Here is a 25,994-nt window from a genome sequence, read left to right on the forward strand (position 1 = left end):
CGGAAAGCGCGGCTGGGAGAGAACGACAGTGCCGCAAAGCGCGGCGGGGGTGGGAGAACGGCAACGCCGCAAAGCGCGGCGGCGCTCCCTGCGGGGGCACGACAGTGCCGCAAAGCGCGGCGGGGGGCAGAACGGCAGCGCCGCAAAGCGCGGCGGCGGCGGGGCTCTGCGCGGGGCCGCGGCGCTGCCGCTCAGCGCGGGCGGCATGTCGGGCCCGGGCGGGGAGCTGCACCCGCGCACGGGGAAGCTGGTGACGCTGGCGCCGGGGGGCCGCACGGCCGCGCGCTCCCAGCCGGGCCAGGAGTTCAACCACGGGCTGGTGCTGAGCCGCGAGCCGCTGCGGCCCGGCCGCGTCTTCGCCGTCCGCATCGACCGCAAGGTGCGGGGAGCGCCGAGCGCATCGAGCGGGGATGGAACCCGGGGTGGGGAGCGCCGAGCGCATCGAGCGGGGCTGGAACCCGGGGTGGGGTGGGGTGGGGGGGAGCGCCGAGCGCGTCGAGCGGGGATGGAACCCGGGGGTGGGGGTGAGGAGCGCCGAGCGCATCGAGCGGGGATGGAACCCCGGGGGTGGGGGTGAGGAGCGCCGAGCGCGTCGAGCGGGGATGGAACCCCGGGGGTGGGGGTGAGGAGCGCCGAGCGCATCGAGCGGGGATGGAACCCGGGGGTGGGGCAGGGGGAGCGCCGAGCGCATCGATGAGGCCTGGGTGTTGAGGGGTTGGGGGTCCCAGGTGTATCGGGGGGGGGGTCCTGGCCCAGGAGTAACTGGGGGGGGCCGGGGGTGGGGCCCGTCGGGGGGTGGGGTTCTGGGGAGGGTGTTGGGGGGCGGGGGGTGGGGCTGGCTGAAGGGACCGGGGGGGGGCGCTGGGGGGCGGGGGGTGGGGCTGGCTGAAGGGATGGGGGAACCCAGAGGCGCCGGGGGTGGGACTGGGGGGCTCTGGGGTTCGGGGGGAGGGTGTCGGGGGTCTGGGGGTGGGGCTGGCTGAAGGGACCCGGGGGGGGGCGCTGGGGGGACTGGGGTGGGGCTGGCTGGGGGGACCCAGAGGCGCCGGGGGGCTGGGGTGGGACTGGGGGGCTCTGGGGTTCGGGGGGAGAGTGTCGGGGGTCTGGGGGTGGGGCTGGCTGAAGGGACCCGGGGGGGCGCTGGGGGGACTGGGGTGGGGCTGGCTGGGGGGACCCAGAGGCGCCGGGGGGCTGGGGTGGGACTGGGGAGCTCTGGGGTTCGGGGGCTGCCCGTCGGGGGGGTTCGGGGTGCAGCAGCCAGGCCCCACCGACCTCTCCCCTGCGCCCCCTTCTCCTCCCGCCAGGTGAACTCGTGGAGCGGCTCCATCGAGATCGGGGTGACGGCCCTGGACCCCGACCACCTGGACTTCCCCAGCAGCGCCACGGGGCTGAAGGGCGGCTCCTGGATCGTCTCGGGCTGCTCGGTGCTGCGGGACGGGCGCTCCATCCTGGAGGAGTACGGCCAGGACCTGGACCAGCTGGGCGAGGGCGACCGCGTGGGCGTTCAGCGCACGCCCGCCGGCGAGCTGCATCTCTGGGTCAACGGCCAGGACTGCGGCGTGGCTGCCACCGGCCTCCCGCCCCGCGTCTGGGCTGTGGTGGACCTCTACGGCAAGTGCACTCAGGTCACCGTGGTGCCCTGGGAGCCCGACGGGCCCGAGGAAGGCGCCGTGGGAGACCAAGGTAGAGATCGGCCCGTCCCCGGCTTCCACCACTCGCGGGCCGTCAACGGGGGGACGGGGAAAAGCCACCGGCCGGTTCCTCCGGCGCAAAACCCAGAGCTCCCGAGAAACGGAACAGACGGGAGCCCGAGAGCAAACCGCAGGGCGTTGTCTTCCACCCGGGGAACTCCTCGCTGCAGGAGCAGGGGAGAGCCGGGGCCTCGGCAGGGATCGGGAGAAGTTCCCGGAGAACGGGGCTGCGGCCTCGGTTTGCAGGCCCTGGGAATGGGCGCAGGTCGTGGCCCATTGGGTGGTGTGATCCGTTGGCTGCTTCTGGGGCGCCGGCCGCTGTCGGGCAGCAAGTTTCTGGCCTGGCTGGACTTTTGGTTTGCCCCCCTTTGGCCGTTCTTGACTACCCCACCTCAAGCTCCCTGCTTCGCTCATCGTTTGCTACCACGGTGTTTTCTAATCTCTTTCCCACCCACGCGTGGAGTAAATTTTTTTCTTCTTTCGCGCACGGAATAATTTTTTCCCTTTCCTTGGGTGCACAATAATTTCTCTCTTTCTGTGCAAGTGGAATGATTTTTCTGTGCATCAGGAAACGCGCGTGACCAGTCGCGTCGGAAAACCGAGCCCGGAGCTTTCTGCCCAACCGAACGTAACGCTGTCCCGAGCGCGCAGCTTGCAGGGAACGCCCTTTGCCTCCCTGCCACGCTAGCGAGACGCAAGCAAAAGCTTTGCGCCGGCTTTGGGTATTAAACATTTCTCGGGTCAGGTTCATCCCGTTCTCCGGGCCTGAAAAGATTCGTTTTTGCCCTGCTAGTCGTTTATTTGTCGGAGAAGTGATAAACGTTGGTCGAGAGCCGTGGGGCCGGGATGAGCCTCTCTGATCCGACGCTCTCGGGCGGCCGCGGCCGTAATCCGGCACGAGTTGGGTTCACCGGAGAGCTGCTTAGCCTGGCCGGGGCCGAGTCTTCCGGGTTCTTTTCCAGCCGCCTGGCCCGGCACTGCGTTCCGGGCTGTGGTTTAGCTGGGATTTCCCCAGAAATCTCGCCTTGCGGCCCAGTGAGCGGTGGAAGGGTGGGTGATGCTGATGCTCTGGGTCTCTCCCGGCCCCCAGCCGGGTCCCACGGGTGCTGGGTGAGAGTTTCGGCTCAGCAGCTTCCGACCCATCCGTGAATTCGTATTTCAGTTCTGGGGAAACTTTTCTGCCTTCTGGGTTGCTTTTGGGGTGGGTGGCTGTTCTGGAGGGAGGAACGCTGGCAGGGCTGGGGGGCAGGAGCGAGGGGACCGGCAGGGCTGGGGGATGCAGGGCTGGGGGGGCAGGAGCGAGGGGACCGGCAGGGCTGGGGGATGTAGGGGCTGTGGGGTTAGGAGTGAGGGGACCGGCAGGGCTGGGGGGTGCAGGGGCTGTGGGGTTAGGAGCGAGGGGATGGGCAGGGCTGGGGGATGCAGGGGCTGTGGGGTGGGAGTGAGGGGGACCGGCAGGGCTGGGGGATGCAGGGGCTGTGGGGCAGGAGCGAGGGGATGAGCAGGGCCGGGGGATGCAGGGGCTGTGGGGCTGGAGCGAGGGGACGAGCAGGGCCGGGGGATGCAGGGGCTGTGGGGCGGGAGCGAGGGGACCGGCAGGGCCGGGGGATGCAGGGGCCGTGGGGCGGGAGCGAGGGGACCGGCAGGGCCGGGGGATGCAGGGGCTGTGGGGGTGGGAGTGAGGGGACCGGCAGGGCTGGGGGGTGCAGGGGCTGTGGGGGTGGGAGTGAGGGGACCGGCAGGGCCGGGGGATGCAGGGGCTGTGGGGCGGGAGCGAGGGGACCGGCAGGGCCGGGGGATGCAGGGGCTGTGGGGGTGGGAGCGAGGGGACCGGCAGGGCTGGGGGATGCAGGGGCTGTGGGGCAGGAGGGAGAGGACCGGCAGGGCTGGGGGATGCAGGGGCTGTGGGGCGGGAGCGAGGGGACCGGCAGGGCCGGGGGATGCAGGGGCTGTGGGGTGGGAGCGAGGGGACCGGCAGGGCCGGGGGATGCAGGGGCTGTGGGGTGGGAGCGAGGGGACCGGCAGGGCTGGGGGTGCAGGGGCTGTGGGGCGGGAGCGAGGGGACCGGCAGGGCTGGGGGATGCAGGGGCTGTGGGGCGGGAGCGAGGGAACTGGTGGGGATGGGGGTTCAGGACTCTCATCCTCTCCTTGTTTCTCCCTCCACCAGCTCTGCCCCCGACCCGTCCCCAGAGCCGCCCGGATAACTTCCCCACCAGCCTGGAGTCGGAGAACGGTGAGTGACCGGGGCGGGGGGGCCGTTCCCACCGCTCGCCGGGGGGACCGAAGTTACCCAGAAGCCCTCGCTCCCGGCCGGGGCGCCCTGTCCGTCCGTCCGTCCATCCCCTCCCCTCCCCGCGGGCGCCCCGTCCGTCCGTCTGGCCGCTACTCCGCCTGTCCCCCAGGCTCGTCGGGCGTGGAGCTGTCGGAGGCGGTGAGCCAGGCCATCCTGTCGGCCTACAACGGCAGCCTGCTGGCCGTCAGCCTGGGCAGCCCCCCGGGGGGCGCGGGGCCCCCCGCGCCGACCTCCAACGATGCGCTGCTGTTCCACGAGAAGTGCGGCTCCCTCATCAAGCTCAGCAACAGCCACAAGACGGCCGAGCGGCGCCGGCCCCTCGACGAGTTCAACAACGGCGTCGTCATGACCAACCGGCCCCTGCGCGACAACGAGATGTTCGAGGTGCCCGGCCGGGGCCTGGGGGGCGGCCCTAGGGGGGCACCGGGAGGGGCGGCTGGGGGTGGATCGTTGGGAGGGCGTGTAGGGTTCAGAGGCGGGTGGGAGCAGGGCGGGGTGAAGGTGTCAGGACGTGGGGGGCAGGGGCTCTGGGGGTGGATCGTTGGGGGGACCCAGGAGGACGTGTGGGGTTCAGAGGCAGGTGGGAGCAGGGCGGGGTGAAGGTGTCAGGACGTGGGGGGCAGGGGCTCTGGGGGTGGATCGTTGGGGGGACCCAGGAGGGCGTGTGGGGTTCAGAGGCAGGTGGGAGCAGGGCGGGGTGAAGGTGTCAGGATGTGGGGGGCAGGGGCTCTGGGGGTGGATTGTTGGGGGGACCCAGGAGGACGTGTGGGGTTCAGAGGCGGGTGGGAGCAGGGCGGGGTGAGGGTGTCAGGATGTGGGGGGCAGGGGCTCTGGGGGTGGATCGTTGGGGGGACCCGGGAGGGCGTGTGGGGTTCAGGGCGGGGTGAGGGTGTCAGGACGTGGGGGGCGGGGGCTCTGGGGGTGGATCGTTGGGGGGACCCGGGAGGGTGTGTGGGGTTCAGGGCAGGTGGGAGCAGGGCGGGGTGAGGGTGTCAGGACGTGGGGGGCAGGGGCTCTGGGGGTGGATTGTTGGGGGGACCCAGGAGGGCGTGTGGGGTTCGGGGCAGGTGGGAGCAGGGAGGGGTGAAGGTGTCAGGACGTGGGGGGCAGGGGCTCTGGGGGTGGATTGTTGGGGGGACCCAGGAGGGCGTGTGGGGTTCGGGGCAGGTGGGAGCAGGGCGGGGTGAGGGTGTCAGCACGTGGGGGGCAGGGGCTCTGGGGGTGGATTGTTGGGGGGACCCGGGAGGGCGTGTGGGGTTCGGGGCAGGTGGGAGCAGGGAGGGGTGAGGGTGTCAGGACGTGGGGGGCAGGGGCTCTGGGGGTGGATTGTTGGGGGGACCCAGGAGGGCGTGTGGGGTTCAGGGCAGGGTGAGGGTGTCTGGATGTGGGGGGCGGGGGCTCGGGGTGGATTGTTGGGGGGATCCGGGAGGGCGTGTGGGGTTCAGGGCAGGGTGAGAGTGTCTGGACGTGGGGGGCGGGGGCTCTGGGGGTGGATCGTTGGGGGGACCCGGGAGGGTGTGTGGGGTTCAGAGGCAGGTGGGAGCAGGGCAGGGTGAGGGTGTCAGGACGTGGGGGGCAGGGGCTCTGGGGGTGGATCGTTGGGGGGACCCGGGAGGGTGTGTGGGGTTCAGGGCAGGTGGGAGCAGGGCGGGGTGAGGGTGTCAGCACGTGGGAGGTGGGGGATCTGGGGGGGATCTTTGGAGTCCCAGGAGGGCAAAGCCGAGGCCAGGGTCCCTAGGTGGGGCCAGTGGCTGGGAGCATGGGGCGGGGGGGGCTCCAGGCTCTGGCTGGGGGGCAGGGAGCTCGGACCGTCTCTGACACGCTCTGTCGGCCCCCCAGATCCGCATCGACAAGCTGGTGGACAAGTGGTCGGGCTCCATCGAGATCGGGGTGACCACCCACAACCCCAACAGCCTCGAGTACCCTGCCACCATGACCAACCTGCGCTCCGGTACCGACCCCGCCCGGCGCTGGGAGGGCAGTGGGGGCTGGTGGTTAGAGCAGGGGGTGGGAGCCAGGACTCCTGGGTTCTCTCCCTGGCGCTGGGAGGGCAGTGGGGGCTGGTGGTTAGAGCAGGGGGGTGGGAGCCAGGACTCCTGGGTTCTCTCCCCGGCGCTGGGAGGGCAGTGGGGGCTGGTGGGTAGAGCAGGGGGTGGGAGCCAGGACTCCTGGGTTCTCTCCCCGGCGCTGGGAGGGCAGTGGGGGCTGGTGGTTAGAGCAGGGGGCCGGGAGCCAGGACTCCTGGGATGGGGGTGTCACTGTGGTTTTGGGGGGCCCTCGCAGTGGGTTGGCTGACAAGACGCTCCTCCCCCAGGTACCATTATGATGAGCGGTTGCGGGATCTTGACCAATGGGAAAGGGACGCGGCGGGAGTATTGCGAGTTCAGCCTCGACGAGCTGCAGGTGAGGGGTCCTTCCCAGCCCCCCAAGATCGTCTCTCTAACCCCTCTGTGCCTGGTGGGAAATCCTCGGCCCCCCGGATTCCCTCCATGTGGTCCCTCTCCCGTGTCCCGACTGCCAAACCTCTTCCAAGGGGGCAGCTTTCCTGCGCCCTTTTCATCCCCCTGTCCCCGTGGTCCCTCCCACCTGCTGCGCTCACCCCTGTCCCCGCAGGAGGGGGATCACATCGGCCTGACGCGGAAATCCAACAACGCCCTGCACTTCTACATCAACGGCATCGACCAAGGTAGGCGGCAGAGAGGGGGCTACGCACCGCTGCTGTTCTAATCGGCCGCCCCGCCCCAGAGCTGGGCGCATCTCGGCGCCGGGCGAGGGGTCCCCGTGTCCCCGGCCGCCCCGCCCCAGAGCTGGGCGCATCTCGGCGCCGGGCGAGGGCTCCCCGTGTCGCCGGCCGCCCCGCCCCAGAGCTGGGCGCATCTCGGCGCCGGGCGAGGGGTCCCCGTGTCCCCGGCCGCCCCGCCCCAGAGCTGGGCGCATCTCGGCGCCGGGCGAGGGGTCCCCGTGTCGCCAGCCGCCCCGCCCCAGAGGTGGGCGCATCTCGGCGCCGGGCGAGGGGTCCCCGTGTCGCTGGCTACCAGGTGTGTCGTTCTCTCCCCTTCCCGCCAGGCGTGGCTACCACTCTGACCCCGCTGGTGGTGTACGGCGTGGTTGATCTCTACGGCATGGCGGTGAAGGTCACCATCGTCCACAACCACAACCACAGCGACCGGCTGCGGCGCAACAACGCTATCATGAGGGCACTGTCCCCGGACGTGGGGCGCCGTGCCCTGGAGGCCGGTGGGGTGGGCGACCCAGAGCCGGAGCGGCTGCTCTTCCACGCCAACTGTGGCCAGAAGGCGGCCATCATCAACGAGGGGCGCACGGCCCTGCGCCCGCAGTGAGTGCCCGGCTGGCCTGAGCAGTCTGCCTCCAAAGCAAAGGGGCCCCGTGTCACCGGCCGCCCCGCCCCAGAGGTGGGCGCATCTCAGCTCTGGGCGAGGGTCCCTGTGTCACCGGCCGCCCCACCCCAGAGGTGGGCGCATCTCAGCGCTGGGCGAGGGGTCCCTGTGTCACCGGCCGCTCCTCCCCAGAGGTGGGCGCATCTCGGTGCTGGTTGAGGGTCCCCGTGTCCCCGGCCCCCCCCGCCCCAGAGGTGGGCGCATCTCAGCGTCAGGCGAGGGGTGCCCGTGTCACCGGCCCCCCCGCCCCAGAGTTGGGCCCATCTCAGCGCCGGACGAGGCATCCCTGTGTGACCGGCCGCCCTGCCCCAGAGGTGGGCGCATCTCGGCGCCGGGCGAGGGGTCTCTGTGTAGTTATCCACCTTGCCGCAGAGGTGGGCGCATCTCAGCGCCAGACAAGGAGTCTCTGTGTCACCAGCTGCCCCGCCCCAGAGGCGGGCGCATCTCAGCACCACCCAGCGCAGGGCTCCGTGGTTTACACCTGCGTTCTCTGTTCTCTCTGTTCCAGCGCCACGGACGATTTCAACCACGGCGTCGTGCTCAGCAGCCGTCCCCTTCGCAACAACGAGGTCTTCCAGGTGCGCATCGACAAGATGGTGGACAAGTGGGCCGGCTCAATTGAGATCGGGGTGACCACCCACAACCCCACCTACCTGCAGCTGCCTTCAACGATGACCAACCTCCGCTCAGGTCAGGGTCCAGGCACACCAGACTGGGGGAGGAGCACCCCACAGCTCATCCCTTCTGGAGCCACCTGGCTGCTGAAATGGCCCACGTGTGGCCCACGGGGCTGTCTGCTGGGGGGTCTAGTTCCCCAGGTGGGACTAGCGATCGGGCCTTGTCGCGTGCGCCATAATTGTCGCATCGGGGTGAATTGTTTAGAGACACGGGTACTAGCGGCTCAGGTTTGGGGTCCCCCGCTTTGACCCCTGACTCGCCACACGCGGTACGTTTGTGCCGCGCGGGGTAGGTAGGGTCGCACCGGTGATTCCCTCCAGTTCTCCTGGTCCACCACCTGTTTCCTTCTTACCCAAGCGAGAGGTTCCGGAAACCCATTCACCCCATCCACCCAGGTTCGACCAGCCCCATCCCCAGGTCAACGTATCTCTCAGATCTGACCCCAAACCCCACGCCAGATCCACCCAGGTTCGACCAGCCCCATCCCCAGGTCAACGTATCTCTCAGATCTGACCCCAAACCCCACGCCAGATCCACCCAGGTTCTTCCAGCCCCGTCCCCAGGTCAACGTATCTCTCAGATCTGAACCCAAACCCCACGCCAGATCCACCCAGGTTCTTCCAGCCCCAAAGGGACCAGCCCCGTCCCCAGGTCAACGAATCTCTCAGATCTGATCCCAAACCCCACACCAGATCCACCCAGGTTTTTCCAGCCCCCAACGGGACCATCCCCATCCCCAGGTCAACGTATCTCTCAGATCTGACCCCAAACCCCACGCCAGATCCACCCAGGTTCTTCCAGCCCCCAAGGGACCAGCCCCATCCCCAGGTCAACGTATCTCTCAGATCTGAACCCAAACCCCACACCAGATCCACCCAGGTTCTTCCAGCCCCACAGGGACCAGCCACGTCCCCAGGTCAACGTATCTCTCAGATCTGAACCCAAACCCCACGCCAGATCCACCCAGGTTCTTCCAGCCCCAACGGGACCAGCCCCGTCCCCAGGTCAACGTATCTCTCAGATCTGACCCCAAACCCCACGCCAGATCCACCCTGGTTCTTCCAGCCCCAAAGGGACCAGCCCCGTCCCCAGGTCAACGTATCTCTCAGATCTGACCCCAAACCCCACGCCAGATCCACCCTGGTTCTTCCAGCCCCAAAGGGACCAGCCGCGTCCCCAGGTCAACGTATCCCTCAGATCTGACCCCAAACCCCACGCCAGATCCACCCAGGTTCTTCCAGCCCCAAAGGGACCAGCCCCGTCCCCAGGTCAACGTGTCCTTTAGGTCTGACCCCAAACCCACTCCTGTGGGCGGTGTAGGTAGAAGCAGCGACTGCCACGTCACCTTCACGTTGGCAATTTCCGCTTGCTTTGAATTACGTCAGCTACCAGAGAAGCTCTCGCTTCTGTGCTTGCGTTTTGCTGCCTCCGCGTTTCCCCTTACCTGTTTCACGCTCAAGCAATCGAAGGAGGTTTCGCTTAAGTTTTTAGAGGAAAAAAAAACGTTTCGAACCGTGTAAGAAAATAAGTCCGTAAAACGCACAAACTTAACAAGTCGGTGTCTTAGGTCGCAGTGGGGGAGGTGGGGGTCGGAGATGAGGAAAAACTCTCCCCCCAGGAGGGCGGTGAGGCACTGGGACGAGTTCCCCAGAGCGGTGGGGGGATCTCCAGCCCTAGAGGCGGAGCTGGCCCAAGCCGTGGCTGGGACGATGGAGTCGGGTTGGTCCTGCTCTGGGCAGGGGGCCGGACCTGATGATTTCTTACTGTTCTTTCTAGTCTGAGGACTCTGTGATTTATTTTCATTTTCAGTGGAACGGGCGGGTGGGTGGCTGGGAGAAGTGTGCAAATATAGAACGGCAGTAGTAGTCGTGCGGCGAGCGTGCGAATCGCAGTGCGGCGAGCGTGCGAATCGCAGTGCGGCGAGCGTGCGAATGAGTCGCGACGGCCGTTGGGCAACGGACAGGTGGCTTGCCGGTGCAGCCGTGCAACGAGCCGGCGCCTCACGATCGCAGCCGTGCGACGGGCGTGCGAATCGCCGACACGCTCCCGCCCTCTCCCGCCCCACAGGCACGTGGATGATGACGGGGAACGGCGTGATGCATAACGGAACGACCATCCTGGACGAGTACGGCCACAACCTGGACCGGCTGAAGGTGAGTTGAGAGGTGGGGTGGGGGTGGTGCAGGTCCTCCCCCACACCGCCACGGTGGTCTGACCCGTCCCGCTCGCTCCCCCCGTCCCCAGGCAGGGGACACAGTGGGCGTGGTGCGCCGGGAGGACGGGACGCTCCATTTCTTCGTCAACGGGGCTGCGCAGGGGCCGGCCGCCTGGAACGTGCCTCCCAACGTCTACGCGGTGGTGGACCTCTACGGCCAGGCGGCCCAAGCCACCATCCTGGATGAGGCGGGTGAGGTCGGGCGGGGGCTGAGCGGGGGGCTCGGTCCGGCCTGCCCACCCCCGCCCCCGCCCCGTGCTCACTTGCGGGGCGCAGGGCCGTGCTGGGAGGGTGGCCGGGTGTGGAGGGGGCGTTCTGGGGAAGTGGGATCAAGGGGTGTGATGGGTTCAGGGGTCTCCAAGCGCTGCCCCCGGCCGCAGGCAGGAGCGACTCTCACCCAGCAGGGAGAACGGGAGGTTTATGAGGTGCCAGAGCCCAGCTCAGCACAGAGGGGTCAGTACAGCCGGCAGAGACAGTCATTCCAACCCAGCCCGAGGGGTGCCCCTCTGGGGCCTAGCTTCCCCCCTCGCCAGCCTGGCTGCCCCCCAGCTCCCTCTCCCCCTCCCGCCTCCGGGTCAAACCCAGCTCGGCTCCTCCCTGCTCTGTGCTCAGGGCAGAGGTGTTACCTGCCAGCCTAGGGTACAGCCCAGGGGTCATCCTTAGCCGCTGGGAGCTGCTCTGCCTGTCACACACACATCCATGCATCCCCCCACTCCATCACAGGGGGTTCAGTCCTGCCTGCCCCCCCTTACTCACTGGGCAGCTGGGGGGCTTAGAGTCCCTTGGGGGCAACCGGCAGGGCCGTGCCGAGAGGGTGGTGGGATATAAGGGGGGCTGGGTGTACTGGGGAAGGGGCCCCCCAGCACACCCCGCCTCCCCGGTTGCCCCCAGATCTGCTCCCGCTGCCGGAGGAGCTGTCGGAGGGGAACCCGGCGGCCTCGCCCAGCAGCCCCTCGTCTGCCGCCTCGGCCAGCGACCTGCGCTTCCACCAGAGACACGGCAGCAACGCCCTCATCACCAACGGGGGCCGCACGGCCCTGCGCCAGAACTGCCGCAGCGAATTCAACGACGCCATCGTCGTCTCCAACCGGTCGGTGTGTGTGGGGGGCGGCCCCCCCCTCCTGCCCCAGCCACGGCCGCCCTCCCCACTCACCCTCTGCTCTGCCCCCAGGCCGCTCCGCGACGGGGAGCTGTTCGAGATCGTCATTCAGAAGATGGTGGATCGCTGGTCCGGCTCGATTGAGGCAGGTGAGAGGTGGGCGCGTCTCGGCACCGGGCGAGGGGTCCCCGTGTCAGCGGCCGCCCCACCCCAGAGGTGGGCGCGTCTCGGCACCGGGCGAGGGGTCCCCGTGTCAGCGGCAGCGGCAGCCCCACCCCAGAGGTGGGCGTGTCTCGGCACCGGGCGAGGGGTCCCCGTGTCAGCGGCCGCCCCACCCCAGAAGTGGGCGCATCTCGGCCCCAGGTAAGGGGTCCCCGTGTCACCAGCCGCCCCGCCCCAGAGGTGGGCGCGTCTTGGCACCGGGCGAGGGGTCCCCGTGTCGCCAGCCACCCCGCCCCAGAAGTGGGCGCATCTCGGCACCGGGCGAGGGGTCCCCGTGTCAGCGGCCGCCCCACCCCAGAAGTGGGCGCATCTCGGCCCCAGGTAAGGGGTCCCCGTGTCACCAGCCGCCCCGCCCCAGAGGTGGGCGCGTCTCGGCCCCAGGCAAGGGGTCCCTGTGTCACCAGCCCATGCCCCAGAGGCGGGCGCATCTCGGCACCGGGCGAGGGGTCCCCGTGTCACCAGCCCACGCCCCAGAAGTGGGCGCGTCTCGGCCCTGGGCGAGGGGTCCCCGTGTCACTGGCCGCCCCACCCCACAAGTGGGCACATCTTAGCCCCGGGCGAGGGGTCCCCATGTCACCAGCCCACGCCCCAGAGGTGGGCGCGTCGCAGCACTGGGCGAGGGGTCGCTGGCCGCCCCGCCCCAGAGGTGGGCGCATCTCGGCGCCGGGCGAGGGGTCCCCGTGTCGCCGGCCGCCCTGCCCCAGAGGTGGGCGCATCTTGGCGCTGGGCGAGGGGTCCCTGTGTCCCCAGCCGCCCCGCCCCAGAGGTGGGCACATCTCGGCGCCGGGCGAGGGGTCCCTGTGTCCCCAGCCGCCCCACCCCAGAGGTGGGCACATCTCGGCGCCGGGCGAGGGGTCCCCATGGCGCCGGCCGCCCTGCCCCAGAGGTGGGCGCATCTTGGCGCTGGGCGAGGGGTCCCTGTGTCCCCAGCCGCCCCGCCCCAGAGGTGGGCGCATCTCGGCGCCGGGCGAGGGGTCCCTGTGTCCCCAGCCGCCCCGCCCCAGAGGTGGGCGCATCTCGGCGCCGGGCGAGGGGTCCCCGTGTCGCCGGCCGCCCTGCCCCAGAGGTGGGCGCATCTTGGCGCTGGGCGAGGGGTCCCTGTGTCCCCAGCCGCCCCGCCCCAGAGGTGGGCGCATCTTGGCGCCGGGCGAGGGGTCCCTGTGTTCCCAGCCACCCCGCCCCAGAGGTGGGCGCATCTCGGCGCCGGGCGAGGGGTCCCCGTGTCAGCAGAGGTCCACCAGGACTAACCATCCCATGGGCGCTATGGGCAAAAACCCGTCTGGAGCCGGGAGGGGCGGGCGGGGCGGTAACACGGCGTCGCAATCCAACTCCCAGCTGGCGGTGGGGCTGGGCGGGTGGCAGAGAGCTGGGGGTGGGGAGGGGTGGGGCCGAGCCCCCTCTCCCCACCCCACACGGCTGGGCCCCTCCCTTGCAGGGGTGACGGCCATCCGGCCCGAAGACCTTGAGTTCCCCAACACCATGACCGACATCGACTACGACACCTGGATGCTGAGGTGAGCGGGGGCGGGGCTTCGGTTTGGGGGGGCGGGGCTTGGGTTCTGGGGGCGGGGCTGTGCCTGGGGGCGGGGTGGGGAATGGGGCCGTGTCTCCTGACCCCCAGCGTCGTCCTGCGCCCCCTCCCCCCAGCGGCACGGCCATCATGCAGGACGGAAACACCCTGCGGAACAATTACGGCTGCGACCTGGACTCCCTGACCACGGGCTCTCGCATCGGGATGATGCACACGGCCAAGGGCGACCTCCACTACTTCATCAACGGCGTGGACCAGGGCGTGGCCTGCTCCGGCCTGCCCCCCGGCAAGGGTGAGCCCCCCCCCCCCCGAGGGCCCCGTTGGTCTGTTCCAGTCACAGGTGTCCCCCCCCCGCCCTGAGGGGCCCGTTGGTCTGTTCCACTCACAGGGTGTGGTCCCCCCCCCCAGGGGCACAGTGGTCTGTTCCGGTCACAGGGTGTTTCCCACCCTGCTGAGGGGCCCATTGGTATCCTCCGGGCCCCGGGGTGTTCTCTCTTCCCCCCACCCCAGCCATGGGGCCCGTTGGTCTTTTCCGGCCCTGGGAGGTGTCCCCCCAGTGAGGGGCCCATTGGTCTCTCCCAGTCCTGTGGTGTTCTCCCCCCCCCCCCCCCCGCCGCCGAGGGACCCGTTGGTCTCTCCCAGTCCTGTGGTGTTCCCCCACCCCTCCGCCGAGGGACCCGTTGGTCTCTCCCAGTCCTGTGGTGTTCCCCCACCCCCCCGCCGAGGGACCTGTTGGTCTCTCCCAGTCCTGTGGTGTTCCTCCCCGCCAAAGGGCTCGATGGTCTTATCCAACCTTGGGGTGTTTGTGGTCCCTCCCACCTCGGGGCCTGTTGGTCTCTTCCGGCCCCGGGACGTTCCCCGCCCGCAAGGAGCCTGTTGGTCTCTTCTGGCCGTGGGGTGTATGTGGTCCCCCACCCAGGGGCCCATTGGTCTCCTCTGGTCCCAGGGCTTTTTCCCCCGTCTAGGGGCCTGTTGGTCTCATCCAGCCCTGATGCATCCCCCCTTCCCCCCTGCATTTTAGGGACCCATTGGTTGCCTCCAGCCCCGATGTGTTATCTTGCCCCCCCTGCCAAGAGTCCAGTTGGTCTGCTCCGGCCCCCGGGGCATTTCCACTCCCCCCCGCAGCCCCTTGGTACAATCTGGACCAGCACATTTCCCCCTGTGTTCCTGGAGAGGGGCCCGTTGGACTCATCCAGGTCCCCCCTCCCCCCATGTTGGTATGATCTCCCTGGTGGAGTCCGTCCATCCCCCCCCCCCCGAGAGAATTGGGTGAGCCCAGTGTACTGATACCCTAGGGGTGGGAAGGTGCCATTGGTCTGGGCGGTGGGGGGGTGGGTTGGAAGGAACCACTGTGCTGACTGCGGGGGGGGGGGGCGGTTAAGAGCATGTTTGGGCGCAGTGCCGGCTGCCCCCCCACCCCCGCCCCGTTAACCCTTTGTCCCCTGGCGGGCGGGCGGGCGCAGAGGTGTACGCCGTGGTGGACCTGTACGGGCAGTGCGTCCAGGTGTCCATCACCAGCGCCACCGGCCCCATGGACAACAGCCTGTCGACCAGCAACGCCACCGAGAAATCCTTCCCCCTGCACTCGCCGGGTGAGCGCCCCGCCCTGCCCTGCCCTGCCCTGCCCTGCGGCGCCCCCTGCTGGGCCCCTGCGCCCTGCCCTGCCCTGCCCTGCCCTGCGGCGCCCCCTGCTGGGCCCCTGCGCCCCGCCCTGCCCTGCCCTGCCCTGCCCTGCGGCGCCCCCTGCTGGGCCCCTGCGCCCCGCCCTGCCCTGCCCTGCCCTGCGGCGCCCCCTGCTGGGCCCCTGCGCCCCGCCCTGCCCTGCCCCGCCCTGCGGCGCCCCCTGCTGGGCCCCTGCGCCCTGCCCTGCCCTGCCCCGCCCTGCGGCGCCCCCTGCTGGGCCCCTGCGCCCTGCCCTGCCCTGCCCTGCCCTGCGGCGCCCCCTGCTGGGCCCCTGCGCCCTGCCCTGCCCTGCCCTGCCCTGCTCTGAGGCGCCCCCTGCTGGGCCCGTGCCCTGCTCCCTGCCCCACAGCACCCCTGCTGGTCTCTCGCCTCACAGTGCCTCCTGCTGGGCTCCTGCCCTGTTTCCTGCCCCACAGCACCCCCTGCCGGGCCCCTGCCCTGCTCCCCATCCCACAGCGCCGCCGTGGGGCCAGCCCAGCCTGCTGGGGCAGAGCGCCCCCAGCTGAGCCCCCACCCCATAGCGCCCCGTCGCTGTTAACGGCCACGTCGTGTTTTTGCAGTGCCGGGCGTGGCTCACCGCTTCCATAGCAGCTGTGGCAAGAACGTGGGCTTCCAGGAGGACGGCTGCCGGGCCATGCGCGTGGCCGGTTACTGCCACGGCATCGTCTTCAGCATGAAGGAGCTGAAGGCTGACGAGGTCTTTGAGGTGAGGCCCCATCTCTCCGCCCACACCCCCCCCACCGGGGTTGGGACAGCAGCCGGAAATCCTGCCTGCTGCTTGGGCTGGATGGACTAGCTCAACCCCAAGGTCCATCCGGCCCGTGGTCCTGTCTCCTGACCGTGGTCAACGCCGGGGAGAGCAAAACAGAGCCAGGGAATCAACCGGTGCTCCGTAACCCACCCACCGGGCTAGGGACCCCCTCCCTGCCATGGGCTAGAGCTGTCCTTCTCACCTTCATTAGATGTTTTCTTGAGCCTCACGAGCAGCTCCACCGCTTCCTCCAGCAAGGAGTTCCACAGGTTAACACCGCATCATGTGGAATAAAATCCACAGCCTTTGGTTTGCATAACTTATTTCCTGCTCGTTTAGTTCTTGTGCGATGGGGAGGGAAAAATAACTTTATTTATCACTTGTTCTTCACCCATCGTGATTTGGTAGACGTCTTTTCTCTCCCCGCAAACCCCCCCCGCCCGGGACTTCCTTTTCACACCCCGAAAAGTCCCCGTCTTGCTATTGTCTCGTGACAAAGTGGGGCGGGTGAGGCCTTAAGTTCTGTGTAGTCTGGCGGATTTTCCGCCGTTGCGTTCTCATGGCTCCGTGTCTCTGTGGATGACAACCGGAGGGCTGTTCGGGTGCATGTTCAGTGATCACGACAGACCTTGCGAGGTTCCCCAAAGGCCACAGACCGGATCGGGGTGGAAGGGGCCCGGCCAAGTTTATTACCAAGCGAGGTACAAACGGTTCTCAAGGGAACTCTGCTGGTTCACCCTGCAGATGTACCTGCAGGAGTGGACTGAGGTAACCGCTCCCTAGATCAAAGACCGTTCCTCCAAAACCACTGCATTTATATACAGGTGCAAACCAACCTTCACAGCAGGTGTCACCTTCTGATGCTGTTTAGATTACTTTCTTCACTCTGTACCTGGTGGTTTGACGACTCCACCCCGTGGGTCGCCATTAGATTTTCTAAGGCTCGCTGGCGGGGCAGCACTTTCTGGAGCCATTTGCGGCTCCGAGCCACCTGTGGCTCTTTCAGGAGCCATTTGCGGCTCCGAGCCACCTGTGGCTCTTTCAGGAGCCATTTGCGGCTCTGAGCCACCTGTGGCTCTTTCAGGAGCCATTTGCGGGTCTGAGCCACCTGTGGCTCTTTCAGGAGCCATTTGCGGCTCCTGCTGTTCACTCGGGCCCCCGGCGCCGAAATGGAACTCGATCGAACGGGTCTGACGGGCGGCAGGAGGGATCCGGCCGTTAAACCGCTTAAATCGGGAGACATGTCAGCGCGGCAGGGCAGAGGAAGGAGCAGGAGAACTGGGGGAGCGAGCGTGGAGGAAGCAAAGGGGCTTGTGTAAGGTGGGGAGGGTGTTTTGGCCCCAAACCCAGCTTGCGCTGTACAGGTTTAGCCCTACAACTTACTACATCCTGTGTTAACAAGAGGTGAGTGCCTCAGTTTCTCCGGCACAGCAGGGGTGCCTAGGTTGGGCCCTCCAGGCTCTCTGTAACCCAAGCAGCTAGGAGACCCCCTTCTTCCCCAGGAACCGAGAGAGCTGGCTGGTTTGAACGGGAACTGGACTGAGCAGAGAGAAAGGGGGACCCCTTTCCGCACCCCTATGATGGATGGTCCCGGTGGTTTCTGGGCCCAACAGCCTGCGGCCCCGTCGACCAATAACCTGCCTCGTTAGCTGCCCCCTAACGATCCTGATGGCCCGTCCCCCCGCCTCTTCCCCGCAGGTGAAGATCGAGGAGCTGGACGAGAAGTGGGCGGGCTCCTTCCGCGTGGGCCTGACCACGATGCTGCCCTCCGAGGCGTCCCACGCGGCCACGGGCCTGCCGGCTTCCTTGCTGGAGCTCCAGGCCAAGGTCACCTGGCTGGTGGCCGGCTCAGAGGTGCGGCGCAATGGCCTGGTGCAGAGACAGAACTACGGCTGCTCACTGGAGAGGCTGGGGGTGAGCCGCCGTGGGGCTGCGTGGGGGGGCGGCCATGGGGCTGGGAGGGCTGGGGCCGTGGCTCTAACCCGGGCGCCCCCCCCCGGCAGGTGGGGAACCGCGTGGGGGTGAAGCGTTGCGTGGACGACAGCATGCACATCTTGCTAAACGGGGAGGACATGGGGCCGGCCGCCACCGGCGTGGCCAAGGTAGGTCCCGCCTCTTCCTGTCCGGGAGTGGGAGGGAGGTTGAGGGGAACAGGCCCCGCCTCTTCCTGTCTGAGGGTATCTCCCTTTGGGTCCTCTTTGCGAGAGATGGGTGTCCGTCCCGGGGCTGGTTCTTCCCTTCCACGTGAGAGGAGGAGGAGGAGGCGAGAAAGAAAACCCAGGAGTCCGGGCAACCCTGCTCCAACCACCAGCCCCCACTGCCCTCCCAGCGCCGGGGAGAGAACCCAGGAGTCCTGGCTCCTGGCCCCTGCTCTAACCACCAGCCACCACTGCCCTCCCAGCGCCGGGGAGAGAACCCAGGAGTCCTGGCTCCCGGCCCCTGCTCTAACCACCAGCCCCCACTGCCCTCCCAGCGCCGGGGAGAGAACCCAGGAGTCCTGGCTCCTGGCCCCCTGCTCTGACCACCAGCCCCCACTGCCCACCCAGCGCCGGGGAGAGAACCCAGGAGTCCTGGCTCCTGGCCCCTGCTCTAACCACCAGCCCCCCACTGCCCTCCCAGCACCGGGGAGAGAACCCAGAAGTCCTGGCTCCCGGCCCCTGCTCTAACCACCAGCCCCCACTGCCCTCCAAGCGGTGGGGAGAGAACCCAGGAGTCCTGGCTCCCAGCCCTGCCCTGACCCACCAGACTCCCCTCTCCCCCGTTCTGTGTCCTCAGAACGTCTATGTGGTCCTGGATCTCTACGGCCGCGTCACTGCTGTCTCCATTGTCAGCTCGACGGTGCTGGAGGAGTCAGACGGCACCAAGCCGCCTTCGGTCGCCTCCGAGACCTGCAGCGAAGAGGAGGAGGAGGAAGAGCCCACACCAGTGAGTGATGCTGGACGGGAGATATTCCTTACCTTGGGCAGGGCTGGCTGGCTCAGGGGGTGGGAATGGAGCAGGGCCTGGCCCCTCTAGGGGCGCCGGCTCCCCCGGCCCAGGGCAGGACTGGCCGGCTCAGGGGATGGGAATGTGGCAGGGCCTGGCCCCTCTAGGGGTGCCGGCTCCCCCCGGCCCAGGGCAGGACTGGCTGGCTCAGGGGGTGGGAATGTGGCAGGGCCTGGCCCCTCTAGGGGCGCCGGCTCCCCGGCCCAGGGCAGGACTGGCTGGCTCAGGGGGTGGGAATGGGGCAGGGCCTGGCCCCTCTAGGGGCGCCGGCTCCCCCGGCCCAGGGCAGGACTGGCTGGCTCAGGGGGCAGGAAAGGGGGCAGGGCCTGGCCCCTCTAGGGGCGCCGGCTCCCCCGGCCCAGGGCAGGACTGGCTGGCTCAGAGGGTGGGAATGGGGCAGGGCCTGGCCCCTCTAGGGGCGCCGGCTCCCCCGGCCCAGGGCAGGACTGGCTGGCTCAGGGGGCAGGAAAGGGGGCAGGGCCTGACTTCTCCTCCTCCTTCTCCGGCTGCAGTGTGAGCACGAGGTCCCCGGGCCGCCGGCCGCCATGGAGTTCCTGGAGAACCACGGCAAGAACATTCTCCTGTCCAACGGCAACCTGACGGCCACCCGCGTGGCCAGCTACAACCAGGGCATCGTGGTCATGGCCCAGCCCCTGCCCCCTGGCCAGCTCTTCCAGGTGGGCCCCCGCCCCTTCTCGAGGTCACAAATTGGCGGGGGACCTTTTACTGCCTCCTTTGTAGGGTGTGACAGTAGGGGGCAATATAGCACCAGCCACTTCCTGTTTTGGGAGGATGTGCTGACAGCAGTGGGCGGGTACAGCGCCGGATACTTCCTGTTTTGGGAGGATGTGAGGTAAGAAGGGGGCGGGTACAGCGCCGGATACTTCCTGTTTTGGGAGGATGTGATACTTTCATAGAAAGGGAGGGTGTAGGGACTCTTACTTTCTGTCGGGGGGGCATATGATGTCATTGTGGGGGGAGGACCTGTGCCCCACCCTTTCTTGTTTGTGCAGATGCTGCTGTCATAGGGTGTGGTGTCACAGGGAATGATGTCATATGGATGTCATCATGAGAGATGATGTCATAAGTGTGCTCTGAGCTGGAGGGGGCGGGTCTCTGGCGGCTTGTGACATCACTTCCTCTCCGAGGGCGTGACGGGCACCGCCTCCCTTCCCATTCCCAGATTCAGATCGACTTCCTGAACCCCCAGTGGACGTCGTCCCTGTCCCTGGGCGTCATCGGCACCTCGCCCGAGCGCGTCAACTTCCCCGCCTCCGCCTGCTCCCTCAAGCGCTCCACCTGGCTGCTGCAGCGCCAGTCCGTCTTCCACAACTCCCTCAAGGTGGGCCCGGCCCCGGCGCGGGGCATGGGGCAGGGCCTGGCCCCCCAGGGGCACCAGCTCCCCCCGGCCCGGGGCAGGACTGGCTGGCTCAGGGGCAGGGAATGGGGCAGGGCCTGGCCCCTCCAGGGGCACCAGCTCCCCCCAGCCCGGGGCAGGACTGGCTGGCCCAGGGGCAGGGAACGGGGCAGGGCCTGGCCCCTCCAGGGGCGCCGGCTCCCCCCAGCCCAGGGCAGGACTGGCTGGCCCAGGGGCAGGGAACGGGGCAGGGCCTGGCCCCTCCAGGGGCGCCGGCTCCCCCCGGCCCAGGGCAGGACTGGCTGGCCCAGGGGCAGGGAACGGGGCAGGGCCTGGCCCCTCCAGGGGCGCCGGCTCCCCCCGGCCCAGGGCAGGACTGGCTGGCCCAGGGGCAGGGAACGGGGCAGGGCCTGGCCCCTCCAGGGGCGCCGGCTCCCCCCGGCCCAGGGCAGGACTGGCTGGGGCAGGGACAGGGGTTGGTTTCACAGTGGCTCCGTCATCCCCCAGATCTGTGAGAACTATGGGCCCAACCTGGACACCTGCCCCGAAGGGACAATTCTGGGGCTCCTGGTCGACTCGAGCAGTTGTCTCCACCTCTACGTCAACGGGATGGACCAGGGGGTGGCGGCCCAGGACATCCCCCTGCCCTGCTACATGGTCGTCGACCTCTACGGGCAGTGCGAGCAGGTGAGCCCTGACCCACCCCCTGCTCTAGCCCCCAGCCCCCACTGCCCTCCCAGCGCCGGGGAGAGAACCCAGGAGTCCTGGCTCCCAGCCCCTGCTCTAACCACCAGCCCCCACTGCCCTCCCAGCGCCAGGGAGAGAACCCAGGAGTCCTGGCTCCCACCCCCTGCTCTAACCACCAGCCCCCACTGCCCTCCCAGCACTGGGAGAGAACCCAGGAGTCCTGGCTCCCACCCCCTGCTCTACCCACCAGCCCCCACTGCCCTCCCAGCGCCGGGGAGAGAACCCAGGAGTCCTGGCTCCCAACCCTGCTCTAACCACCAGCCCCCACTGCCCTCCCAGCGCCGGGGAGAGAACCCAGGAGTCCTGGCTCCCACCCCCTGCTCTACCCACCAGCCCCCACTGCCCTCCCAGCGCCGGGGAGAGAACCCAGGAGTCCTGGCTCCTCACAACCAATGCGTTTCCTCTTCCTCCAGGTAACCATAGTAACAAATGACACCCCGGCCCTGGGAGGGGAGAGCGCGGACCCCCGCAGCCAGGGGGACATGGAAAAGGCCGACATGGTGGATGGTGAGTGAGGGGGATCTGCTCTGGGGAAGGGGTGGGCCAGGGGCTGCCTGCTCACCTCCCCCCTCCCTGCTGCAGGCGTTAAGGAGAGCGTGTGCTGGACGCCCCCCCTGGACGTGAACACCACCAAGACCTGCGAGTACCACGCCCTGTGCTCCCGCTTCAAGGATCTCCTGCTGCTGCCTGGTGAGCGGCCCTCCTCTCCGCTGGCTTGCGGTCCCCTTAGCCCAGCTCAGAGAGAGCCCCAGCAGTGACCTGGCTGGCATTGAACACCCCCGGCACTGGGGGCGCCAGATGCTGGAAGCCATCAGTAGGGTTCAGAGTTAACGGCCTCTGGGTCTGATTCAAGGCCCTCCTCTGCTGGCGTGGGGTCCCCTTAACCCAGCTCAGAGACAGCCCCAGTGGTGACCCGGCTGGTGTTGATCACCCCCTGCACTGGGGGTGCCAGATGCAGGAGGCCATCAGTAGGGTTCAGAGTTAACGACTTCTGCGCCCACTTCAAGGATCTCCTGCTGTTCCCTATTGAGTGGCCCTCCTCTCTGCTTGCGTGGGGACCCCTTAACCCAGCTCAGAGAGAGCCCCAGTGGTGACCCAGCTCGCACTGACCACCCCCTGCAGCCGGGGTGCCAGATCCGGGAAGCCATCAGTAGGGTTCAGAGTTAACGGCCTCTGGGTCTGATTCAAGGCCCTCCTCTGCTGGCGTGGGGACCCCTTAACCCAGCTCAGAGAGAGCCCCAGTGGTGACCCGGCCAGCGTTGGCCTCCTCCGTCTGGTGCCCCATTCATCAGTAGGGTTCAGAGTTAACGAGTTCTGCCTTCCCAGACGAGTACTTCATGGAAGACCCCAAGCTGAGCCTCTGCTACTGCGAGTCCTGCCACAAGCTGCGGGGGGACGAGGCCTATTACAAACGGGGGGAGCCCCCCCGGGACTACGCTCTGCCTTTCGGCTGGTGCTGCTTCAAGCTCAGGTACCGGCCCCAAGGGTGGGGATGGGAGGCTGGCCTGGGGGGCTCTGGTTGGGGTCTCACACCCTCCCCCTCTGGCAGAGTGAACCCCCACCTGGAGGTGGGCAGCACCTGTAAGAAGTGGCACATGGCTTATCATGGCACCAGCATCGGAGCCGTCCGGAGGATGCTGGACCAAGGAGAGCTGGGGGCAGGTAGGAGGGACCCAACGCAGAGCCCCTCGCGCCCCTGCTGCAGCTGGGGAGGGGACCCAGAGTCCTGGGTCCCAGCCCCAACCACCAGCCCCCACTGCCCTCCCAGCGCCGGGGAGAGAACCCAGGAGTCCTGGCTCCCAGCCCCTGCTCTAACCACCAGCCCCCACTGCCCTCCCAGCGCCGGGGAGAGAACCCAGGAGTCCTGGCTCCCGGCCCCTGCTCTAACCACCAGCCCCCACTGCCCTCCCAGTGCCGGGGAGAGAGCCCAGGAGTCCTGGCTCCCAGCCCCTGCTCTAACCACCAGCCCCCACTGCCCTCCCAGCGCTGGGGAGAGAACCCAGGAGTCCTGGCTCCCGGCCCCTGCTCTAACCACCAGCCCCCACTGCCCTCCCAGCGCCGGGGAGAGAACCCAGGAGTCTTGGCTCCCACCCCTGCTCTAACCACCAGCCCCCACTGCCCTCCCAGTGCCGGGGAGAGAGCCCAGGAGTCCTGGCTCCCACCCCCTGCTCTAACCACCAGCCCCCACTGCCCTCCCAGTGCCGGGGAGAGAACCCAGGAGTCCTGGCTCCCGGCCCCTGCTCTAACCACCAGCCCCCACTGCCCTCCCAGTGCCGGGGAGAGAGCCCAGGAGTCCTGGCTCCCAGCCCCTGCTCTAACCACCAGCCCCCACTGCCCTCCCAGCGCTGGGGAGAGAACCCAGGAGTCCTGGCTCCCAGCCCCTGCTCTAACCACCAGCCCCCACTGCCCTCCCAGCGCTGGGGAGAGAACCCAGGAGTCCTGGCTCCCAGAACGCCTCTCACCCAAAGGGTCACATGACTCAAGCCCCCATCGTGCTCCTGGCCTATGGGGAATGGATGAGGACCCAGACTCCTCCCCCCGGGACGGGGGCGGTCGGTGCGGAGGAGTCGGGGGGACCGGGCTGACAACCGTCCCCGTCCTCTCCCCCCCCCGCAGGCAGCGTGTCCATCCTGAGCTGCCGCCCCGCCAAGGCCGACCCCCAAGGTGGGGGCTACCACGAGGCAGAGAACAGCTCCCCCAGCCGGGGGGCCGCGCCCCAGTGCGTCGTACTCTCCCCCACCCTGCGTTACGCCGGCATGGAGGCCTTCGCCACCAAAGTGCAGTGAGTCCCGACCACCTGTGTGGGGGGCGCTTGGGGGCAGAGGGGGTAGCTCCCAACCCCCCAGGGAGGTGGGGTGGAATATTGGCCATTTCCCTCCGGTGCTCCCGTTCTCCTGGGCCACCACCCGTCCAGTCCTGTCCCCAGGTCAACGTGTCCCTCAGATCTGACCCAAACCCCCACGCCAGATCCACCCAGGTTCTTCCAGCCCCAAAGGGACCAGCCGCGTCCCCAGGTCAATGTATCCCTCAGATCTGACCCCAAACCCCACGCCAGATCCACCCAGGTTCTTCCAGCCCCAAAGGGACCAGCCGCGTCCCCAGGTCAATGTATCCCTCAGATCTGACCCAAACCCCACTGCAGATCCACCCAGGTTCTTCCAGCCCCAAAGAGACCAGCCACATCCCCAGGTCAATGTATCCCTCAGATCTGACCCAAACCCCACTGCAGATCCACCCAGGTTCTTCCAGCCCCACAGGGACCAGCCACGTCCCCAGGTCAACGTATCCCTCAGATCTGACCCAAACCCCACACCAGATCCACCCAGGTTCTTCCAGCCCCAAAGGGACCAGCCACGTCCCCAGGTCAACGTGTCCCTCAGATCTGACCCAAACCCACACCAGATCCACCCAGGTTCTTCCAGCCCCAACAGGACCAGCCGCATCCCCAGGTCAACGTGTCCTTCAGATCTGACCCCAGACCCCACGCCAGATCCACCCAGGTTCTTCCAGCCCCCAAAGGGACCAGCCCCGTCCCCAGGTCAACGTGTACCTCAGATCTGACCCCAAACCCCTGCCAGATCCACCCAGGTTCTTCCAGCCCCCAGAGGGACCAGCCGCGTCCCCAGGTCCACATATCCCTCAGATCTGACCCAGATCCACCCAGGTTCTCCCACGTGAATTATTAAAACCCCCTACGGACGCCGGAGCTGCGTCACCCGCCTCGGCCCTCACGGGGTGGGAACAGCCCCTCGCACGGTGCGGTGCGCGGCCAGGGGCGATCACAGGGAGGGTTTGCGGGTTTGTTTTAGAATCCGATGACATCCCGGGGAGTGGTGGGGATTTGGGGGGGGGGGCGCGGCTGGGCCTCTCTCTTGACCCCCCCTCTCTCCGCTCCCACAGATTCCGGGACCCGAAGTCCCAGCGGCCGCATGGGGCCCAGGTGGCCTTCCAGGTCTGCGTGCGCCCGGGTTCGTACAAGCCGGGCCCGGCGTCGGCCGGCGCCCCCGAGCCCCCGGACCCCCGCTTCAGCCCGGCGGAGATCGAATGGGTCACCAAGGAGAAAGGCGCCACCGTGCTGTACGGCCTGCTCGTTCGCGTGGAGTGACGCCCCCTCCGGCCGGCCGGGGGCGGGGGGCAGAATCCGCCCGCCCCCCCGATGGACCAGCGCCCGTCTGCCCCATGGGGCATCACATCCAAGATCGGTTTGGGGGGCGTCTCCTCCAGCTGGATTCCACCCCTCTCGGCCTAACCGCCGGCGGGAGGAGTTTGGACAGATGTCTGACACTGTTTTAAAGCCGGGGGGCCCTCTGGGGCCCCCCCCAGAACCACAGCTCGCACGGGGGCCCAGCGCTGTCTTTTGCACAGAGAGGAAGCTAAGAGGGGACAGATGGGGGGGACCCTACAGCATGCTGGGAGCCAGTTTTTTTGGGGGGCGGGGGGAGAGGTAATATTGCGCCACAAAGGACTTCGTTTTTCTCATGTGAGGGGGATCTACCTCGGGGGGCCGGGGGACAGACTCCCCGAAACGACTTCACGGGCGAGGGGTAAGAGTCCTCCCCCTTCCCTCTTGCACTGACTGCGGGTAGGGGGAGAGGCTTGTTCCTGTGTGGGGTGGCTGGTGGGGGCCCCAACGTTGGGGGGGGGGGGTTGGATTCGGAGCAGGCTGGGGGAAGGGTGTGGGATACTGGCAGATGAACTTTGCTCTCCCCCTGTGGTGCCTGTAACCCCCCCATCCCCCCGCACCTGCAGTCAGCGCCCCCCCAAATCAGCCCCACCCCGTCCCCACCCTTCCCTATTTATTTATTACTTGTTGCTGTTGAAATGTGAATTTCCCGGGGGGGGGCAGGTTTAGCACACTCCTCCCCCCCCCTTTACTTTTTTTTAAGTTGTATTTAAGTTGCTTTGCCACAGTGAGGATTGGGGGGCCAGGGTGCCCCGGTGTGGGGTGCAGTGGAATGGGGGGGCCCCCCCTCCAGATTGGTAAACTGCCATCCAACCAGTTCAGCTTGTGTCTGTGTTTCATTGAGGGGGGGGTGCTGGGAAGAAATGACCCCCCTCCCCACTTGCCCAGTCCGGGGGTAACCCCGCCCCTGTTGTCCCCATTATTCAGAAGCAGGGGGGCATAAGGGGGGAGGGGGGAGGCCCCAGCTCATACCCTGACCACACCCCCTTTTCCCCCTGGACCTGCTTCCCCTCCCTACCCAGGCTGCCCCACACTGACCTCCCCCCCCATGCCCCAGACATGCTGCTGCCACCCCCACAGTCCCACCCCCCCCACACACACATGCCCCAACCCCGCCCTGGCCGCGGAGGGGGAGGTCCCCGGTGCACCCCGGGGCGGGGA

General features: G+C 68.1%; 1 protein-coding gene across 3 annotated transcripts; it reads left to right on the forward strand.

Moving 5' to 3' along the window:
- The first annotated feature begins 104 nt into the window (after positions 1-104).
- NEURL4 (neuralized E3 ubiquitin protein ligase 4) lies at positions 105-25,064 on the forward strand. 3 transcript variants are annotated; one of them, XM_074983029.1, is made up of 29 exons: positions 105-379; positions 1,305-1,683; positions 3,859-3,924; positions 4,094-4,368; positions 5,824-5,935; positions 6,299-6,387; positions 6,598-6,670; positions 7,051-7,321; positions 7,891-8,072; positions 10,128-10,213; positions 10,305-10,467; positions 11,167-11,365; positions 11,447-11,523; positions 13,032-13,110; positions 13,244-13,419; positions 14,591-14,719; positions 15,371-15,516; positions 17,260-17,475; positions 17,565-17,663; positions 18,337-18,486; positions 19,059-19,223; positions 19,730-19,888; positions 20,411-20,590; positions 21,064-21,157; positions 21,233-21,340; positions 21,977-22,121; positions 22,200-22,312; positions 23,267-23,432; positions 24,551-25,064. In XM_074983029.1, the coding sequence occupies exons 1-29, from the start codon at positions 206-208 to the stop codon at positions 24,753-24,755; spliced, it is 4,476 nt and encodes a 1,491-aa protein (XP_074839130.1). In that variant the 5' UTR covers positions 105-205; the 3' UTR covers positions 24,756-25,064. The 3 variants fall into 3 exon arrangements, with proteins under 3 accessions (XP_074839130.1, XP_074839128.1, XP_074839129.1); XM_074983027.1 differs by having other exon boundaries at positions 6,299-6,670; XM_074983028.1 differs by lacking the exon at positions 17,565-17,663 and having other exon boundaries at positions 6,299-6,670.
- The last annotated feature ends 930 nt before the right edge of the window (positions 25,065-25,994 follow it).

Source organism: Carettochelys insculpta, chromosome 34 (genome assembly GCF_033958435.1).
Source record: "Carettochelys insculpta isolate YL-2023 chromosome 34, ASM3395843v1, whole genome shotgun sequence".
NCBI classification, from domain to species: Eukaryota; Metazoa; Chordata; order Testudines; family Carettochelyidae; genus Carettochelys; species Carettochelys insculpta.

Excerpts from the sequence above, each read along its gene's own strand:
- NEURL4 (XM_074983027.1), top strand. The coding sequence starts at position 206 with ATGTCGGGCCCGGGCGGGGAGCTGCACCCGCGCACGGGGAAGCTGGTG. Across the intron at positions 6,671-7,050 it reads CATCAACGGCATCGACCAAG|GCGTGGCTACCACTCTGACC; the intron begins GTAGGCGGCAGA and ends CCTTCCCGCCAG. Across the intron at positions 7,322-7,890 it reads CGCACGGCCCTGCGCCCGCA|CGCCACGGACGATTTCAACC; the intron begins GTGAGTGCCCGG and ends TCTCTGTTCCAG.